At 55.0% G+C, this 18562-nt stretch overlaps 1 protein-coding gene across 1 annotated transcript; it reads left to right on the top strand.

The window, feature by feature from the left end:
- Positions 1–1097: 1097 nt before the first annotated feature.
- On the top strand, positions 1098–15069 carry CARD10 (caspase recruitment domain family, member 10; the record flags this gene model as incomplete). The annotated part of the gene is made up of 20 exons (XM_009584591.1): positions 1098–1343; positions 1714–1851; positions 2167–2492; positions 4387–4569; positions 4914–5069; positions 5198–5323; positions 5497–5691; positions 5789–5935; positions 6704–6819; positions 7055–7095; positions 7781–7901; positions 8393–8573; positions 9357–9480; positions 9826–10066; positions 10369–10438; positions 10783–10882; positions 11373–11531; positions 13732–13853; positions 14501–14616; positions 14862–15069. Coding segments are annotated over 20 exons (3116 nt in total), but the record flags the coding sequence as incomplete, so codon positions are not given.
- Between the last annotated feature and the right edge of the window lie 3493 nt (positions 15070–18562).

Raw genomic sequence — 18562 nt, 5'->3', positions numbered from 1 at the left:
CCTCCTTGCTGTGCTAGTTGGCTGTCTGAAATCGCATGATATCATTCTCACCACAAGAAAGGAAAAAAAAAAAACCAAAACCCAAAGAAAAGAAAAAAGAGTGGGAGATTTCCTTCTCTCTGCCTTCATGCAACATGAACCTCTACACTGCCCCCGGGGATGTTTGTGTGGCTGGGGTAGGAAAGCTGGACTTGATGCCAGCACCAGAGTGGCAGGTAATGGTGTACACTGGGGAGGAGAGATGGCTTCTAGTTCTCAGAAGATCTTTGCTGTGCTTTGCCTTGCCAGCTAAAAGGATTTGTGCTGGCCTGTGAAGCAGTTTTTATTTCTCAAATGAAAATAGGTAACGCTGGTTGAGTTGATACACAGCTGGGAAGAGAGCTCCTTGCACATACATTGCAGCTCCATCATAGCTAGTAGCACTTAATGGAGCAGGTTCACCACCGCTCTAAGGGTTTTCAGTCCATTCACTTCAAGGGGTCCCTCTTGCTTTATTTGGTTGACAGAGGGATTGCCTTGTTGCTACGTATTTCCAGGACTCCACATGGATGTGTGGAAGATACATGGAAGATAAGCTTCTGCGATTCCCCTTTGGCTCCAGTACCTGTAGCCACGGTGCTCTGTGAGATGGTGCCCTCGAGAACTTCAGTTTGGTCACCGATGCTTGGGGCATGCACAGGGCAAATGAATCCCCAAGGAAACCCTCCTTTCCAACTCCAGTATGAAAGAGCATGTTCCAGGCTGTGAAAACTCTTGGTCCTGACAGTTTCCTGTTCTCAGGGATGGGAAAAAAGGGAAGATGTGTGATGGTTGGGGGGATTTAAGAGTGCTTCAGGGATGAAGATGACATCTGCCCTAGACTTCCTACTGTATACGCTCTTAACTCCTTTATGCACCACTGCCTTCTGCCTCCTGCATATCTAAGGCCCTGGGTGGACACTCAAGATCCTGCTGGGCTGATTTGTATGTAAAATGTCTTCTGATGTGTCTAAGTCCCATTTGTAAGACTACCGAATCATTTGCAGGATCATACCTCAACTCATGTTCTCCCATGCCTACTCATGCCTTTTACCCTGTGGTCCTCCATCATTCCTCAGACCTCGTCTTTCCTTTTATCCTCTCAGCCCTGGAGAATGCCTCTCTCCAAGCCTGGAGCCTCTCAGAGCAGGAGGAGGAAGAAGACACCATCTGGGAAAAGATTGAGAGTGCACGGCACCAGCTGACCCGCTCCCTGAACCCTGCGAAGCTCACCCCATACCTGCGCCAGTGCCGCGTGATAGATGAGCAGGATGAGGAGGAGGTGCTGAATTCATGCCGATTCCCTTGCAAAAGCAACCAGACAGGTGGGAGAAGGAACAAACTTGCACTTAGATGGGCCTGGTTTGTGGGGGACAACCTGGTTTTGACACGCAGTGGTTGCTACCCAGCGTGTGGTTTGTGGCCTCCTGGTCCCTCCCACTGCAGTGCTACCCTGGCTTTGTTCTTCTCTGAGATGCTCAGCAGCCAGACCTCCCTCTCATTCTCTGTAGGCCTCCCCCTGGGTGCACACAGACGAGGGCAGTGCTCCCACCCCATTCCCACCTCCAGCCATTCCCATTCTTGTGGATGGAAGCAGAACAGGTGGAGATGCTATTTTGTATCACAAAGCTGGTCTATGCTGTTTTCTCCCTGGTTTGCAGGGAAATCATCCCAGCTCTTTATCCCTTCTTCCAGGTTACCTGATGGACATCCTCCGGCGCCGTGGGAAGCGAGGCTACGAAGCCTTCCTGGAGTCTTTAGAGTTTTACTACCCAGAGCACTACACACGGCTAACAGGGAGAGAGCCAGCCCAGCGCTGCTCTATGATCCTGGGTAGGGGCAGATGCTCTGTCCCCCCTTCAGCTGCTGCTCGCATGGGAAGGGCCAGAAATCTGTGCATGTGCATGTATAAAGTTCATGCTACCTGTATACGAAGAACCCTGACAGCTCTGTGCTGTGGATCTGGAAGGGAGGGGACCATATGTACGTGTGTGATGGACTGTGGTGCTGTAAGCCTGGGACAAGAAGGGCTGCAAACCCACAGGAGAGCTTGGCATCCCTTGATGGAAAACAGAGCGTTGGGTTGCTTTTTTTGGGGTTACCCCTGTCTCAGCAGCCAGGACTTGATTCTCCTTTGTCTCCCCCTAGATGAGGAAGGCCCTGAGGGACTAACTCAGTTCCTGATGATGGAGGTGAAGAAGGTGAGGGCTCAGCGGAAGGAGCACCTGCTGAAGGAGCACCAGCTCCAGGTGAAAAACCAGGCACTGGAGCAAGAGCAGGCCCGGCTGGAGCAGCAGCTGCAGGAGCTCCTGAAGGTGCAGGAGCGTTGCCAGCGGCTGAGAGAGGAGTGGGACACCAACAGTGTGGAGCTGCTGAGGCTGAAGGACGAGAACTACATGATGGCCATGCGCTACGCGCAGCTCTGTGAGGAGAAGAACATGGCTGTGCTGCGGAGCCGGGACCTGCAGCTGGTGGTACGGCCCCGGGGAGCATAGAGGTCGGCAGCGGGAGGTGGTGGGGGTCTGACAGCCAAGAGGGATGCACGCGGATGCCCGTGCATGGTGGCCCGTGAGCGTGAAGGAGCTGATGGCAGGCGGAATATGTGTTGGGGTGCCCCTGTGCTTGATGGGGAGCGTGCCCTGAGCAAGGCAGAGCGTTCAAGTCATGGGCATGGCATGGGAGACTCGCCACTGCCCTGGGGCAGCTGGAGATACATCACCTAGAGGAGCCAGAACCAACTCCTCAGAGGAGCTGCCAGGGCGATGCCTTCCCTGGCATCTCTCATCTCTCTCAGCCTGGCCATGGGCACCATGAGATGCCCTGTCTGCTCCTGCACGTGCTCCCTGCCCTGCGCTGCCTGCTCTGCTGATGGGCACCTGCGCTGTGTCCGGGCAGCACAGGCACGCAGCAGGCAGCTGATTCTGTCAAGCTGTGTGTTTGTATTTAGTCCTTCCCCGGGAAAGGGCTTGCATTTTCCTCTTTCTAGTGAGGATGGTGGCTGTGCAGCCACCCGCACACAGGGTGCTGGGTGTGTGCGTGCTGCCTGGAGCTGCCCAGCCCGCCCTGCCGCACATAGGAGTGTTTTGGCCCAGACTCCATCCCCCCCCGCCGCCGCTCCCCACCGCCTCCTCGTCTCTCTCATGACATTTGGGAGACTCATGCCGCATACCTGAAGGAATTCGTGACACTGCACTCCAGCTGCCAAGCTCTCACCTCCAGCAAACACGCGCCCATTTCCTGCCTGGGCAAGGACAGCCCTACCTTGAGCCTATTAATAACACAGGTTCCTCAGTGCTCTGCCGCCTCCTGGCATTCCCCCCACCAGTCTGGGCCTGGACCTCTCAAGCAGCCCCGTGGTTACCTTTCATTCCTCATCCTGCTTTGCCACCCCTGGGATCCTCCCCTACCTTTTATCCGGTATTCCCGCCAATGCCAGCTCCCCTGGGCCTCCTCTGAGCAGGGAGGCCAATCGCTTGTGGGTGACTGTGGGGTGGAGAAATCCCCTTGGAAGCAGGGTGGGCCAGCAGGTCCCAGCCTGCCTTCCCCTCCTGGCTCCAGGGTCCAGAAGTGACTGGTCCCCGAAAGTCATTCTAGGTCTTTTGCAGAAGTAATCCTGTTCCCGACTCCCTCCTTGGCAATTTTGGCAGTGCTTTTTAGTGCTCAGTGGCTTTGATAGGTTTCCCCTGCCCCGTTTGCTCTCAAAGCCTTACCTCGCTGTGAAACTGTGGTTCTCTGATCAACCTCATCAGTCGTTACAGGTCTGTGAGGACCTCCCTTACTCCTGAAAGTAACTGACCTCCCCTGTCTCCAGTGACGTGTTGGTGGAGGAGTGTGAGAGCAGGCCAGGGTGTGATGATGCATATGTGGTACCCTGCAGCCTCCAGTGGCTTGAGCCTCAAACGCTTCCCAGGCCAGAGGTGACCTCCCCACACTGGATAGCCTCCAGTGGATTTTTCTGCTGCACATTTGTTTCTCAGCTGTTCTAGGAGCCAGGAAGCCTTTGAGAGACTTATAGCTGCTGGCCCTGGCAGCATACCAGAGGTCCCTGATCCACCCACGGTCAAGGCCAGCTGCACTGAGGATGATGCCCCAAGGTAGCAAGAAAGTTGTTGCACCAAGAGAGGATCCTGAGACTGAATGCGCTTATGCAAGTCCATCTTCCTCCTTTGCCCTGCAGGGAAAAGCTTTTGTGTGCAGCTGTGCTAACCTTGGCCCAGCGCTAGGATAGTGCTTTGTGTGGTTGCCCAGCCCTCGCTTTCCTCGCCTCCAGACCCTTGTTCTGCCCAGCATCCTTGCTGCTTTACTCTCCAACTAAAGCAGAGGTGCAGGGCCGTGTGTGTCAGACTATGTATCTTCCCTGGGTTGCAGGTAGACCAGCTGAAATGCAAAGTGACCAGCCTAGAGGAGGAGTGCAGCCTGCTGCGGAAACAGGCGTCTGCGCCGCCCCAGCGAGAGGCGGAGGAGCGGGGCCACCCCGACGCCATGTCCGAGCTGTGGGCTGAGAACCAGCGGCTCACGGCATCGCTGCAGGAGCTGCAGGGCATGTTGCAGGTACCTGACGGGGCAGGGCAGGCTCCAAGTCACCTCCTGACCTGGTGTACCCCCAGTGCTGGTGACATGGGGAATGGAAAGATGGGGGAAATCACTGTCCCTTCCTCTGAGCATATTGCTTGGCTGTGGTGGCTGCAGTTTCTTCTGGGTCTGGGCGGTGATGGGTCCATGTTTGCAGCTCTGTGACTCTTGGATGTGCTCACAAGTGTGAATTTGTGCCTTGGAGTGCACGGTAGATTAATGCAGGAGTGATGATGGCAGTCGTGCCAGTCTGCCTGTCACTGCCCTGGTCTGGTGCTCCCTCAGTGCTTGTGGTGCAGTGACGGTACCCTCTCACCTCCTAGACACCCAGCCAGGGCCCAGTGCCAGGCTCTGAGCAGATCCTGCTGGACATCCTGGAGCATGACTGGAAGGAAGCCCAAGACGACCGGCAGGATCTCTGCCAGAAACTCAACTCCCTGCAGAACGAGCTGCAGTGGGCCGAAGAGCTGAGGGATAAGGTAGAACATCCATCACTGCCCCCGTCCCTGCACACTGAGCAGGGCCTGGAAGAGAGGGGAGGGAGGGGGCTGGGAAGCCACAGCAGTCGCTTCCAGGAGGGCTAATGCTCGCTGCTCGCTGTTGCCAGTATCTCCAGGAGGTGGAGGATCTGCAGCTGAAATACCGGACACTGCAGAAGGACTGTGATCTCTACAAGCATCGTATGAACACAGTGCTGCTGCAGCTGGAGGAGATTGAAAAAGAGCGGGACCAGGTGAATTGCTCTCCCCTCCAGTTCTCCACCTCCCAGCAGGACCAGGGCTTTTGTCTCTGCTCTGGATACCCCCTCCTTCCCCAGTGGATCTTCTCCATCCATGCCAGGGTGGGAGGTGGGGATTAGTAGTGCAATCCTCCGCCTTTTCTCACTCTCAGCCTGGCTCCTTGCAGGCAATCAAGAGCCGTGATGGGGTGCAGCTACAATACTCCCAGAGCCTGATTGAGAAGGACCAGTACCGCAAACGCGTGCGGGCCCTAGAGGAGGAGAGGGATGAGCTCCTAAGCAAGCTGAGCCAGGCAGAAGGGCTGAACAGCACACTGGGGGCACAGCTGCAACGGTGCCAAGGCAGCCGCAGCCTGGGCAAGGTGAGGGTGGCTAGAGAGAAGGGGGAACAGAGAAGGCAGAGGGGTCAGGGCTGATTTCTGGGGGACGGAATGGGATGATGGGTCCCTTCTCTCCCAGATGTGCAGCTCTTCCTACTCCCTTTGCTCCAACCTCAGCAGCACCTGGAGCCTTGTAGACAACCCTTCCAGCTTTACGACTGGACTTGTGGATGCGCTGGGGGTTTCTGCTATCCCGTTCCCGGGGGACTCGGCCATTCAGAGCATGGTGAGCGCTTGACCATGAGAGGCTGACCCTCAGCTGAGGGCAGTGGGGACCTCCTCAAGAATGGCACAGAGACATTGGAGCAGCTTCATTGTGGGGCTGTGACTTGGTGGCAGACTGGGCATGGGGCGGTGTGTAAGGTGGGAGCAGATCCCAGGTGCAAAGCTTTGTTCTCTCAGTCTCTGACAAACCGACCCTCGCTGCATCAAAGTGTGCAGCACTGAGCTGGGTGGGAGAGAGGGGGAAGCAAAACTCTCTTCATTCCATATGACACCCTAGAAATCAACAGCCTCATGTAAGATGTTATCCTCCCCAAAAAGCTGTTTAGTCTACATATGCTGGGGGAGAAATCCTAGCTCTTTTGAATCCTGTAGCAGCATCGTATTGTTTTTAAGGGAATCAGGTTCTTTCCTTTGACTCTTTGAACCCTCATCCTAAAGCACCCTAAAATGGGCAGTCCCACAGGTTACTGACACCTCTGGGTATGCGGTGGCTAAAAGTGAGATATAATGATAAGGTTGGACATTCCCTTCATCTGCTACTACTGCCATAGCTTGTACATTGCAAAAGGTTGGGGACGCAGTGTCATGCGTCTCCATCCGTGCTCTCTCCTTGGGAAAACAAGGTGCCCTTGGGTGTTTGGAGGGATGTGGATGATCCCTGAAGAGGCATGTGGTACCCTAGGAGCTGTCTGCAACCTAGCCCAAAGGGAGGGGAGAGGTGGTGCTGGGTGTTGGTGTTAGCGGGCATCTCTCTTTCACTCTGCCCAAGGAGGTGACTCCCGACAGTGAGAAGGATATCAACCGCCTTTCCACCTTCCCTTTCCCCCCTTGCATCGGCTCCATCCTCCGGCGGCAGCGGGAAGATAGGTGCATGCCCTACAAAAGGTGATTACCAGGGGCTGCTTGAGTCTGTGTCTCCTCTGTGGGGATTGTGGGGACCAGGGAGACCAGGCTGGCAGGGAAGGGGGGAGCATGGAGTGGGGACTGAGAGTGGGAAGGCTGGCTAAGGGGGTGCTTCTGGGGAGTGGGGAAAGGCTGTGGGAATGGGGCTGAGAACGGGATGCAAACAGGCTTTGGAAAAGCTGCTGCCTCACAGCTCACCTTTGTGTCTCCTTTGCAGCTTGTCCTGTGGCTCCTTTAGCAGCATTGAAGATGCAACAGGTACCAGGGTGGGGGCTTTCCCCAAAGGGCTTAGCTAAAAAGAAGTGGTGGCTGTGGGGAGGGGGCTTGGAGAACTACCCTCCCTCATGCCTTTGGTTTGTGCAATTCACTGTGAGGGCTCTGCACCCGTAGCAGGGTGCTACAGACCCACACAACCCCCCGCTGCTATGCCAGGCACAGCAGCTGGAAAAGCTGGCTTTTCCTCTGCAGAGCAAGTAGCTATTCACATCAGCTCTGTTTAATTCATGGAGAGATGCGTTGATGGAGAAATTGATGTGGAGTTGAGGGAGTAGGTAGCAGAAGAGAGAAATGCCTTTGCCCTGGGGTGTTATTGGTTCTGGGTGATGGGTTGTAAATCTCCTGGAGTGGAGCTCCTGGTGCTGTCAGGTCCTGTGGTGGGTGCTGGTGGCTGATCTCCGGGCACATCCAGGTGGCCCTGGCTGCTGCTGCCTTCTGACTGAAATGCTGATGAAGGGAGTGAAGATTTGCTTGTTCTCAGGAGACATAGGAAACCCTTTCCAGGAGGGTGACCATTCAAAGCCTCCCTGCAGCCTCAATTTCCCAGTCAGATGCTAGAAAATGCCCAGGAGGGGGTGATAGACCCTTTCCACCCTGAGAATGAGAGCTCCCTGCAGTGCTCGGAGAGGTGATGTGCCCCCTCTCTCCCTCTTGCTCTCTTTCCTAGGCAGTGGTTTTGCTAGTGCCTCGCTTGGGGCCTTCTCCTCTTCTTCCAGCAGCACCTACGCCAGGGTGAAGTCGGAGATCTGCTTGTCCACGCTTCCCAGCCACGAGGAGGTCACCAGGAGGTGACTGCTGCTCTCTGAGCTAGGCACTCTGAGCCAGCTGCCTGGGGGGGTGTTTCGTGGTGCTGGGGGACCACGACTGGGAGACCCTTCCTTTCTGCCTTCCCCCTTGCGGGCTCTTTCTCACTAGTGGAAGAGGAGAGGAATGAAGATCCTATAGTCCTTGCTTCCTAGCAGGACTCCAATTTTTTGTGCTGTCCCATTTGTTATGGCAGGGGTGGGGATGTTGCCCTGGGCTGGACACCCATCTGTCTAGGTAGGGATAGGACTGTGGGAACGCAGTTTGGCTTCGGTGTTGGGGCTGGTGGGATGGAAGGGGCTGTGGGGGTTCGTAAGCTCTGTGTGTGTGCTCTGGTGGTGGCTGTGAATCACAAGCTCTGTACCGCAGTGCTCAGTACAATAAAGCCCCTGTAGCTGGACAGAAGGCATGGGGGACCGGTTCTTAGAAAATGCAGCAAACTTCAGTTGCTGGACTTGGCGTTTCTCCTTGCCAGGTCTCTGGTGGTACAGCTGACTAGCATGGGTCACCCCAGCAACCCTTCACCCCAGGAGAAGAGGCTCGGAGCAGACATCTCCATCCTTGGAGGGAACAGGACAGGGATTTACGTCCAGTGGGTCAAGCCAGGCTCACAGGTCGAGGGTGCAGGACTCAGGGAAGGGTGCCGTCTCATTGAGGTGAGTCTGGGGATGGGCTCACTTTGTGGGTTTGCAAGGCACCTGGGATGATGTAAGGAGTGTGGAATGATCCCTGGTGCAAACTGACCTCTACCCAGCTTGAAGTCACCTCCATTTCTCTTGTTTCCCAGGACTGCTCCCTGCCTACAGCTTTATGTGGCACAAACAACCATCCAGGTCTCACGGCATCTGTGCACATAAAAATGCTGAGACCTTCTGAAACACTTCCTTCAGCTGTGGGAGGGGAGAAACAAAAAGGAGTCACACAATTAAGACGGCAATATGGCTATATGTCCCTGGAGTTGTCTGTCACCTTGTAGTATTTCAGAGCAGTTTGCATCCTGCATCCCGCACATGCCCACTGCGAAGCAATCAGTCCTGGAGCAGGATTTCTCAGGCCTTCGTGACCCTCCCAAGCTATAGAGAATAATCGCTCTGAAGAAAGCTCCCAGAGGGAGGGAAGGGCACTTGTTTTAGCAAGATTGACACCACTTGAAATACAGCTACACTACCTGAATTAATATCCCACCTGTAACTGAAAATAAACCAGCTCCCGCACACATTCATGCACACACATTTGCTTTCACAGCAGCCTGGCATCTGGACTGGGTTGTGGCTGGCAGGTATTTCAGAGGCAGACTGAGGATGCCTTGTCCTCAGGTAGAGCTTTCCCTGGGCCTGCCTCGCTCTGTAACATCTCTTGTGTAACCCTGATGGGTGAGGGAGCTAGGGGGGAGCCTGCTCTTCCAGCCCTTAGGTCTAATAGCATTGGGTCCTTTCTAGCTGAGGGTGCCGTCGTTGAAGGAAGAGGTGCTTTCCCTGGAGAACTGCACGCGGGAGGTCGCCTACCTGAGCCTGCTGCATTGGGATGAGCCCTCTAGTCTTGTCTTTCAGCTGGACCTGGAAGGTAAGGCCCTGGCAGCTGGGTCTGCTTTGAGACTGAGCTCTCTGCCTCCCTTTCCAGACCCTCCACCCAGCCCTGGAGGTAAATCTCAGTTATTCTCTCTCCTCTCCTGTTTGGTCCTAGGCCACCATGTCTGACACAGGGGTTGGCCGTAGCTCCGGTAGCTTTCCCTGTCTGGTGTGACTTGTGCATCCTCTGAGTTACAGGATGGAGGTACAGACCTTCTGTCTGTTTGCCTCCTCTGCACCCCCCACCCCAATCCGTAGCTGTGCTGGGGACTTGGCTATCTTATCGGTGATGGTTGTCTCCTGTGTCCCCGCCTGTGGTGACCTATATCTTCTGCTCCAGGATACCAGCCTCTGCGGGAAGCCCTGGAAGAAGGGAAGAAGTTTTCTGGAGACTCGTTCTACATACGCACCAACCTGTCCCTCCTGGAGCTGTCAGACCCTTATGCGCTGTGCGTCAAGTGTCGGGAGATCCTCCACGTCACAGACACCATGCACAAAGGGCGGCTGGAGTGGTACTGCTCCCGCGTTGATCCCTTGACCATGCGGGACCTGGACAAGGGGACAGTGCCCAACTACAGCAGGTAACCAGGGTGAGGAGGAAGGCGGGGGTACCTGGGGTACTGCCCCATTTATCTCTGGTGAGCATCCCCTAGGAGTCCTGAGGGGTGCAGACTGGCCTCTAGATAGTGTGGGCTGCTCGAGCCTTGTGTGGGGGACCAATGTGGTAGTGTTTGGGTGCCCTTGAGAGACTGGGAGGTTGAGTAAGGGCTTTGATATGCAGTGCTTCAGCAGGTCTCTGTGGGGTTTGGCGAAGAGGGTCACAGCAGGCTACGGTCCCTGGGGGCTCTAGAGTTGCTTGAGTGCAACCTCTCTGTCTTTTCAGGGCTCACCAGATTTTGAAGATCCAGGAGAAGGGCCAGATGCCTGGGCAGCAGAGGGGCCACAGAAACAACGTAAGCCAAAGAAGCCAGCAATGAGAGCCATTGTGTGCCTGTGGCCACCCCACCACCTCAGCATGCAATCTGCCCTACTCTGTTGGTAAACCAACTAGTATAGAGGTGGCAGTTGGGTTAGCAAGCAGAGCAGGGCATGTAGCCCGGGAGTGTTACTGCTCTGTGGCTGCTTTCCTACCCACTCCGAAGACTGAACCTGATGGGCGGCAGACCCGGTCCCATGCTTTTTGTATGTGTACTCTATCCCCTTTGCCAGCTCTGCAGCCAGCTCTGTGTGTGTGCGTGTGTGTGTGTGTGTGAAATGATCTATGCTCTCAGCCTTATTGCCCTCACTTTCTCCTCAGCTAAAGAAACGGGCCTTGGACCAACTGCGCCTGGTGAGATCCAAACCGCAGAGGAGCCCAGAACAACCCCATCAGCAGCTGTGGCTGGACCCCTGCTCAGGTGAGCTGTTACCCCTGCACCTGCCCCATCACCCTTGGAGACCCAGTTGTCCCCTGTGGGCACTGAAGGGGCATTGGCATCTGGGATGCCTCAGTCTCTCTGCCCAGGATCTCTCTTATAACTCTGCTAATGGGATTCTGGGAAGCCTGTGCATATTTAAAGCCCCTGCTCCTTTTCCCTTGTTTTCTGGGGCTTTCCATTGCTTCTGTGGTTCTTAGGGTGATCTAACTTTTTGTGGAGAATGAACTTGTGTGTAACTCAAAGGAGTCCCAGGAAATGGGCAAGGGTGGCCACAGTCAGGGTATCTGCCCATGAGTGAGTGTTGTAACCAGGGTAGGATCTCTCCTGGGACATAGGATGGTTGGTAGGTGCCTCCATGAGTGAGGATGAGGGGATGGTACAGGAAGAATGGGATGGTCTGTGGGCCAGTCACAGGCTGGTCTCCCACGTTCTCACCTTTGGCTTTCTCTTCTTCATTCTGGTCTTCTAGACCCAGACATGAACCTGAAGCCTTACAGCCTGGTGCGCCCTGTGGTGGTCAAGACACCCCGTCCTGTGGTGCTGTCACCTAACTGCATTGCACCGCGGCTCATCAGGAACCTGCTGGACTTGCCCACCTCTCGCCTGGACTTCCACGTGTGCCCAGCAGGTAGGGAGCAATGAGTGGTTGACATGTCCAGGACTGTTTTAGGAGCCTGTGGCTGAGTGAAGTAAAGTATGCAAGTCTCCTACTTCCGAGGGCTGCTTTCCTCTTTTAGCTCCTGCCACTTTTTAGCCATACAGTGGGAAGCTAAGATGTTGCTCAAAGAGGTCACTTCTGTGGAGGCCTTGGTCAGCCCAATTCAGGGAAGAAGTGCTCTTAAGTCTTGGAAGTATGAGATGTGGTCTCATGGGACTGTTGGAAAGGTGGTTATGACATGAGGTGTCTCTTCAGTGGCTAAATGTGGGGGTCTCTCAGTCTTCCCAGACAATACCTGTTGACAGGTCACCTTTCTGGGCAAGGCGTTCCTTCCTATTTTTACCTGTGTCCTATCCTTTTGGCCCACACAAGGGAAGCCAGCCCTCCCTTCTGGTCTCCTGGTGCATGGGGATCCTCTCTCTTTCCTTGAGTGGGTGGCAGTGGCATTGCCTTGCTGCTCTGGGTGGCTCTTCCCAGAGTTGAAACCTCTGGCTGAGGTGGGATCTGCAGGCTGACTTCATACCAGCTCTTCCTCCCCAGAAATGAGAGGATCCAGCCTTAGTGCTGTTGTCCACTTCCTTCTGCTAGCAGTGTGAGGCTGACACACCGCTGCAGAGGCTGCTGGGGAAAGGGCTTTTTTCCCATAGGGAATTTTCACAGAGGACAACTCTTTCTTTCCCCCTTCCTCCTCCCTTCTCCATCTCTGGCCTTTCCTCATGTTTAGAGTTCTCCCTTTTCCAACTGCCAGACCGATAAATGAGTCAGTATGGTTTTTCTGGGGGGTGGTGATGGAGGTAGTGAAAAATCTCTGGTTTGTTGAAGAAGGATGGCTCTGCAAATTTTGGCCACTGGGCTCCTTATCGGAGTGACTTGGCCATATATCCTGTCCTACTGAGCCCTCTGCAGGGTCGTCTTCACATTGCATGGGGACATGCTTCGAACCCATTACTGCGGCTGGGGACTTTACACCGAGGGCAAAAACTCCGTTCTCCCCTGTCAGTTTTGCCTGTTGCGAGGGAAGGAAGGTGATCCTGGAGCCCCGAGCCATTTCTCTTTTCTTCGCTGTATTGTCCCTTGGAGAACTCCCCAGCCAGTGCAGAGTTAGTAGAAGCCAGCCCAGCTTCCCCAGGAGCCTGCTGCCCCAAAGGAAACAGATGGCTTTGTGGGATCCAGCTTTACCTGGGAAGTACCTATGCCACCAGGATGCCCAGCCAGCCTGGAGCTTGGGACATGTTCTGGACCTAATTCCAAACATGCCTTCTCCTAAATACATTACTTTATTTCTATCTTAGGGGTGAGGAGCTCCTAAAAGCCTTGTTAGGTTCCCTGCTCATGTTTCAGTAGCAGCGTGGGCAGCTGCCTAGGGCAGCACGGTCAGCAGGGAGAGCCCGGTGCCTGCTTCAGCCACGCTGGGCTGCAAAGCTTGTGGCTCCCAAGTGAGGTCTCTGTGTGTGCGTTGTCTCGTCTTCTGGTGGGAGTTACCAGGGGCACGTGGCAGTCATTGCTTCAACCATGCTGGACCTCACTGTCCTGCCAGCTCTGCCTCCAGTTCTCTGCCTCAGCGTCACCTCTCTGCTGCTCTCCTGCCTGGCGTTGGCTTGGCTGCTGGGTGCTGTCCTTCTACCTCTGAGCAGGGGGAGATGGCTCAGGCTGCCAGCAACAAAAGGAGGTTCAGCTTGCTCCCCATCTTCTTCCCACTCTCCCACACCAAGATCTCTGTTCCCCTTGCTTTCCCAGCCTTGCGGCTCACTGGAGCCATCTACGAGCCCTTGCAGCTCACAAACCCTGCAGAAAACCTAGCTGGCAAAATAAAGTTGTTATTTTTCTGCCATATTCTCTTATGGAGGGGATGGGACAGTGTGGCAATAGGGAAGGGGGGATCGGGGCTGCGAGCTGGCTTAGGCTGCTGCAGTACTGCAACACAAGTACTGCTCTTGCCCTGCAAGGTGTCTTCAGCTGTGATATCTTGCTTGTTCTGTACACAGAAAGCTGCAGGAGAGCCATGCCAATGTGTAATGTTGTATAATTAGACTCGCTCTCCAGAATCCATAAACAGTGAACTCGATAAGCATCAACGTGGCAGCAAACGTGTGGGATCTGAGGTAGAAAGTGCGTGCAAAAGGGAGAAGGGGCTGACGTCTCCCATTTCATATCTCCTCTTGGCTTGCAGAGAAGCTGGCAGAAGGGGATCCCAGTGCTACCCATGCTCAGGAGCACCCTGTGTCTAGAAGTGCCCCCCAGGGCCGGAGGGAGAGTGGGCGAATCCACATGATCCGGGAGGAGATGGAGAAGGTGCTGAGGTGTTTGGTGTGGGGAGAGAGGACCAGGATGGGGCATCCCGTTCAGACTGGAGGAGAGGAGGGGACAGCTGAGCGGGGGAAGAGGGAGGGTGGTGTGGTGATAGAGAAGGAGCTGCTTGCTTGGGGACTGTGTAATTTGGAGGGTGTTTGAGGTCCGGGTGCTGTGGGGTTGTGCAGCAGCAGATATGGACTTTTCCCTGAGTCTCTGTTGAGCTCAGGTGAAAGAAACGGCAACTGGGGATTCGTGGGGGAGGTGGTGGGAAATGCCATACACTGAAGTGATCTCCCTGCTCTCACATTCCTCATCTTTGCCAAAGCGGCAACAGCTCTGCTCAGGGCAGACGGAGAAATATGGGGCTCTGGGTGACAACGATGACAAAGGGGATGTGAAGATGGGCTGTGGCTGAGCGAGGGGTCCGGTGGTCTCTTGGGCTGGGTTGGCGGTGATGGATTGGGTGACCCTGCTCTTTAATTCTCCCCTTCCCTCTTGGCACTGTCCGTAAATCCCACATTTAATGGAATTACTATTGGAAAAGCAATGATATTTCACAGTATGGGGTGTGATTTAATGTAACTGTCAGGGGCTAGGGTTATTTTTTCTCCATTTAAATCAGTAAATCTATTCAATTTCCCTTCCAGAATAAACACTGCCTGCTAGAGCTGGGAGTTCAGAGTGTGAGGGATCTAATTAAAAGTGAAATATACCCCATCGTTATCCATGTCGAGGTCACCGAGAAGAACGTTAGAGGACTCAGGTAAGAAAAGATGGAGTGCCATGGATGAAGGGTATGACGGGAGGAGAGAGAAGCCCCTGTCTCTGTTCAGAGGGAGAGACAAGGATTGGGGTGAGAGCACTTGCTCTGTGCGTGTTGGGGTTGGCTGCTGTGAGGGGAAAAAGAGCAGGAAAATTGGCTTTGTGTACGTGTGAGGTAGTTCCTGGGTGTTTTTGCCACCCATCTCTCTATGCCAAGAGTAACGCTTATCCCTGTGTTTTCCCCAGGAGCTTGCTGGGGAAGGCAGGCCAGCGGGACTCGGAGGTGCTGAAGGTGTGCCGCAGTGCGGAGCAGGCTCTCCACGCTCTGCCGTGCTCCTGGGCCCGCGTGGAGCCCCACGCTTGGAGCCACGCCGAGGAGCTGCCCAAGGTGGTTCGGGGATGCATATTCCAGGAGCAAACCCGCCCACTGTGGATTGAGGAGGGTGATGACTGAGCTGGGGGTAGCAGAGCGGGCACTGCCAGCTACCGTCCTCAAGAGATGTTCTCAGAGGTCCCTGCCTTCCCAAGCTCCTCCAGGTAGCGAGTCCTTCCTCCCCGAGTGGATGCCGGCAGCAAAGGCCCCCAGGGGTAGCCTTTCTGGTCCCCTTGAGGCCACCAAGAACTGCGGAGTAACATGTGCTGCCTCCCCAGTCTGAGCTTTCTGTATTTTATTGGAGAGACATCTTCCACCATCATGGTGGAAACCACCCTGTGGGCTGTTCCCCATTACCTTGGGGTGCCCTTGTCTCTGGTACGTGGTCAGATCGCCAGATGGGGAATATGGGGGAACCGTGTGGGGTCAGGCTGTGTAGGACCATATCTCACACGCATTTGAAGCCCTTCTCCCATCACCTCCATCTCCCCTGCCCTGCAGCACTGCGTGCTTCAGGTCCCCTCTTCCCCTGTCTACCTCGCCTCTGGCCCCAGGGCACAGGGAGCACAGCTCTTGTGCCAATGCCCCGCTGCGGCTGGAGTGACACTAAGCTTGCAACAAACCCATGTTTTATAGGAGCTGTACTCTTTATTGCTTGTAAATTATTAATGGAGATTTTTATTGGCAAACCACATATAAAGGAGAATTAAATATCATTCATAACGGGAATGGGTGGCAGGCTATGGGCTTGTGTGTTACTAGGAAGGTTCGGGTGATGCACGACAGGGTATTTTTCTCCTCCTCTAGCTGAGGCCCGACTGCCCAGCCCTCCAGGGGAAGGCTGTTGTAGGGCAGCAAGAGGTGTGGGGAGAGGACAGGTTGAGCGTGCCACAGACCTAGCTCCCTCCCATTTCTACTTGTCCCGTTTTTCAGTCCCTAGCCTCTCCCTAGTGCTGATGTTGGCCAGGTTGCTCTGGGAAAACCAGCGAAAAGCTCACTTGATGTGTCTGGCTGAGGTCCCTAGAGCTTCACATCCCTCCATACCCTGGTTATCGTGAAGTGACAAGCTAGCTTCCTTGTCCTCCTGGGGGACAATAGTGAAACTGAGCCCAGCCACACTGCCAGGAGAGTGGGGATCCTCTTGTCCCTCCAATGGGGGCTGTTCTCACCCTGATACGGGGCTGAGTACGGGTTCAGACTCTGGCAGAGGGAAGATGGAGGGTTTGGGTAGCAGCAGCCATGCTCACCCACCCTAGCGTGGTCCTGACTCCTAACCAATCGCCGTTATCAGCCCTGCTATGGGAAAGGGGTGCCAGGATACCCGCGCCATGGAGAGGTGGTGGTTGTGGTGGTAGATGGTCTTTCCTGGGGCATGCAAAAGGAAAATGGTGTCTGTGGCTCTGGGAGGCTCTGTGGGGCACGAGGCTAGGCAGAGGGCTGAGCCCGCTGATCCTGGGGTCAATGGGAGAAGATGGGCAACCAGCACCAGAGTCAAGTCCTCTCTGTGTCCTCCTCGCCCCAGCGATTAGGGCACTGCTAGTGCCATGCACTTTTGAAGCTCTGAGCAAAGATTAACTTGCTGATCTTCATGGGTCCCCTGTGAGGTGTTATTTCAGGCTCTAAACCAGTTGCCTGTGTCTTTTATGAGGACGAGAGTGAAGGGGGGAGGAAAGAAAACGAAAAGATTTTAACCTGCAGTCACTAAAATGTAGAGCAAAGTCCCAGCTCTGCCCTGGAGCAATGCAGCTCTCCTCCCAGGGAAGGGGGAACTGGTGTAACACACAGCTCCAGATGAAAGCTCCCAAATGACATCCACTCCAGGGGATGCAGCCCGAGCATCCCAGCACAGCCAGCCCCCTGGGAGGGTGCTTGCCCTGCAGGCAAACAAAGTGGGACTCATGTTGAGCTGATGAGAAGACAAGTCCCAAAACAAGCTCCCATCAACCCCGGCATAGATTTGGAGATTAGAGCCTGCATCTTTGCAGGGAAAAAAGTAGTGCTTGTGTACCCAGGGAAGTATATGATTCGGGGCTTGACAACTCCTCCTGCCCTTGCTGGCACTGGGAACCATCCCCAGCCTTACATCCTAGGCTGAGGGTGGTTAAGAGCAAGCCCCCCCATTTTGGGTAGTCAGGCTGTGCTCCCAGCTTGGTGTTTGCTAGCCCCCCCTAAATAAACAGACGACCCCTAGCACCTCCCTAGGCCATCAGTGTTGTCAGCAGAAGGGAAAGGGAGGCAGAGGAAGGTTGAGCTGGGAGGCAGGTTGGCAGCACCCAGCTCTCCAAGCAGCAGGCGGCACTGCCTCGCCTGCTCCCAGGCTTCTTCCAGGCCCTCTTTTTATCCGTCTTGCTTCCCCTGAGGCTTTCAAAATCCAGCTTCAACTCGTTCCGGACACGGGTGAGAAGCGGGCAGAGGGCTCCAAGGCAAACATAAATGACCCCCCTGCTGCCCTGCACACCCCAGCCCACCTTCTTTGTACCTCTCGGGGGGGGGTGGCTGCCTGCTCGGAGGAATGAGTCACGGGTTAGGTAACAGGCAGAATGCAATTAGCAGCCCTGGGCACCAATTACCAGCTATAACAGCCTTGTGCAAGCCCCTGTAATGAGTCACCGAGAGCAAGATTCCTCCCTCCAGGGAGGGGATCGGCAAGGCAGCATGTGTGTCGCCCTGGGAAGTCGCCAGCCCTTTCCACGCTGCCCCCCTGCCCCGGCACAGCTGCAGCAGTATAGGGTCTCTGTCCCATGCACCCCCCCGCCAATGATGGGTCAGCCAGACCCACCCTGGGGCAGGATTGGGCACAGAATGCCCCCCCCGGTCCCTGGCACCCCAGAAGAAAGAGGTGTTTTGCAGCGCAAGAAGCAGGCTGTGCTCACCTCTAGCATCGGGCATGTTCTGGTTTGTACATGGTTGGGTCTGACCTGTTCCGCTGCTCGGCACCACGCTCTGTACAAGGTAGCTTTGAATCATATTTGTATGTCTTTTGGGGACGTCGCTAAGGATCCTCTGCCCGTGTCCCCCTTTCCCTCCCAGATGATCTGCTAGGCCAGGGCTGGGAGGTGCTGCAGGATGCCCAGGAGCCATGGAAGATGCCTTTACAGCTGCCTGGGGCTGCTGGTGTGCGGCTGAAGCACTTGGAGAGGTTAATTTCTGGTTCAGGAGCAGTGGCTAGCCATGGGAGCAATCCCAGTATTTAGCGCAGGGGCAGCGGGTCAGTCATACCAGCTTCACATCCCTGCAGTAATGTAAGGCCTGAAGGTGAATGACTCTCCCTCCACCCCAAATCAGTGTAAGAAAGCATCACTATTCAAAGAGATCTAAAACTAAAACCTGCAGGGACCCTCCAAAGGGATATGGGAGATGCTCTGGAGATGTTCTTGCTTCAGGGGAAGTCTAGGAGTCTTGGAGACTTGGAGAAATACATGGGAGGAGGGAGGAGAAGTGGATTCAGTGGTTTCTTCCTTACAAAACGAAAAAGTTGTAGCCAGGGATGGGGCTGGGGTGAAAGTGTGTATATGAGTCCTGGAGAAACTGAGCAGACAGGTTTAGCCCTGCAGGGAGGTCTTCCCTGCGTGCC

The sequence above is a fragment of the Fulmarus glacialis genome, unplaced genomic scaffold (assembly GCF_000690835.1).
Source record: "Fulmarus glacialis isolate BGI_N327 unplaced genomic scaffold, ASM69083v1 scaffold13689, whole genome shotgun sequence".
Lineage (NCBI taxonomy): Eukaryota > Metazoa > Chordata > Aves > Procellariiformes > Procellariidae > Fulmarus > Fulmarus glacialis.
This window is presented reverse-complemented; position numbering and strand designations above follow the sequence as displayed.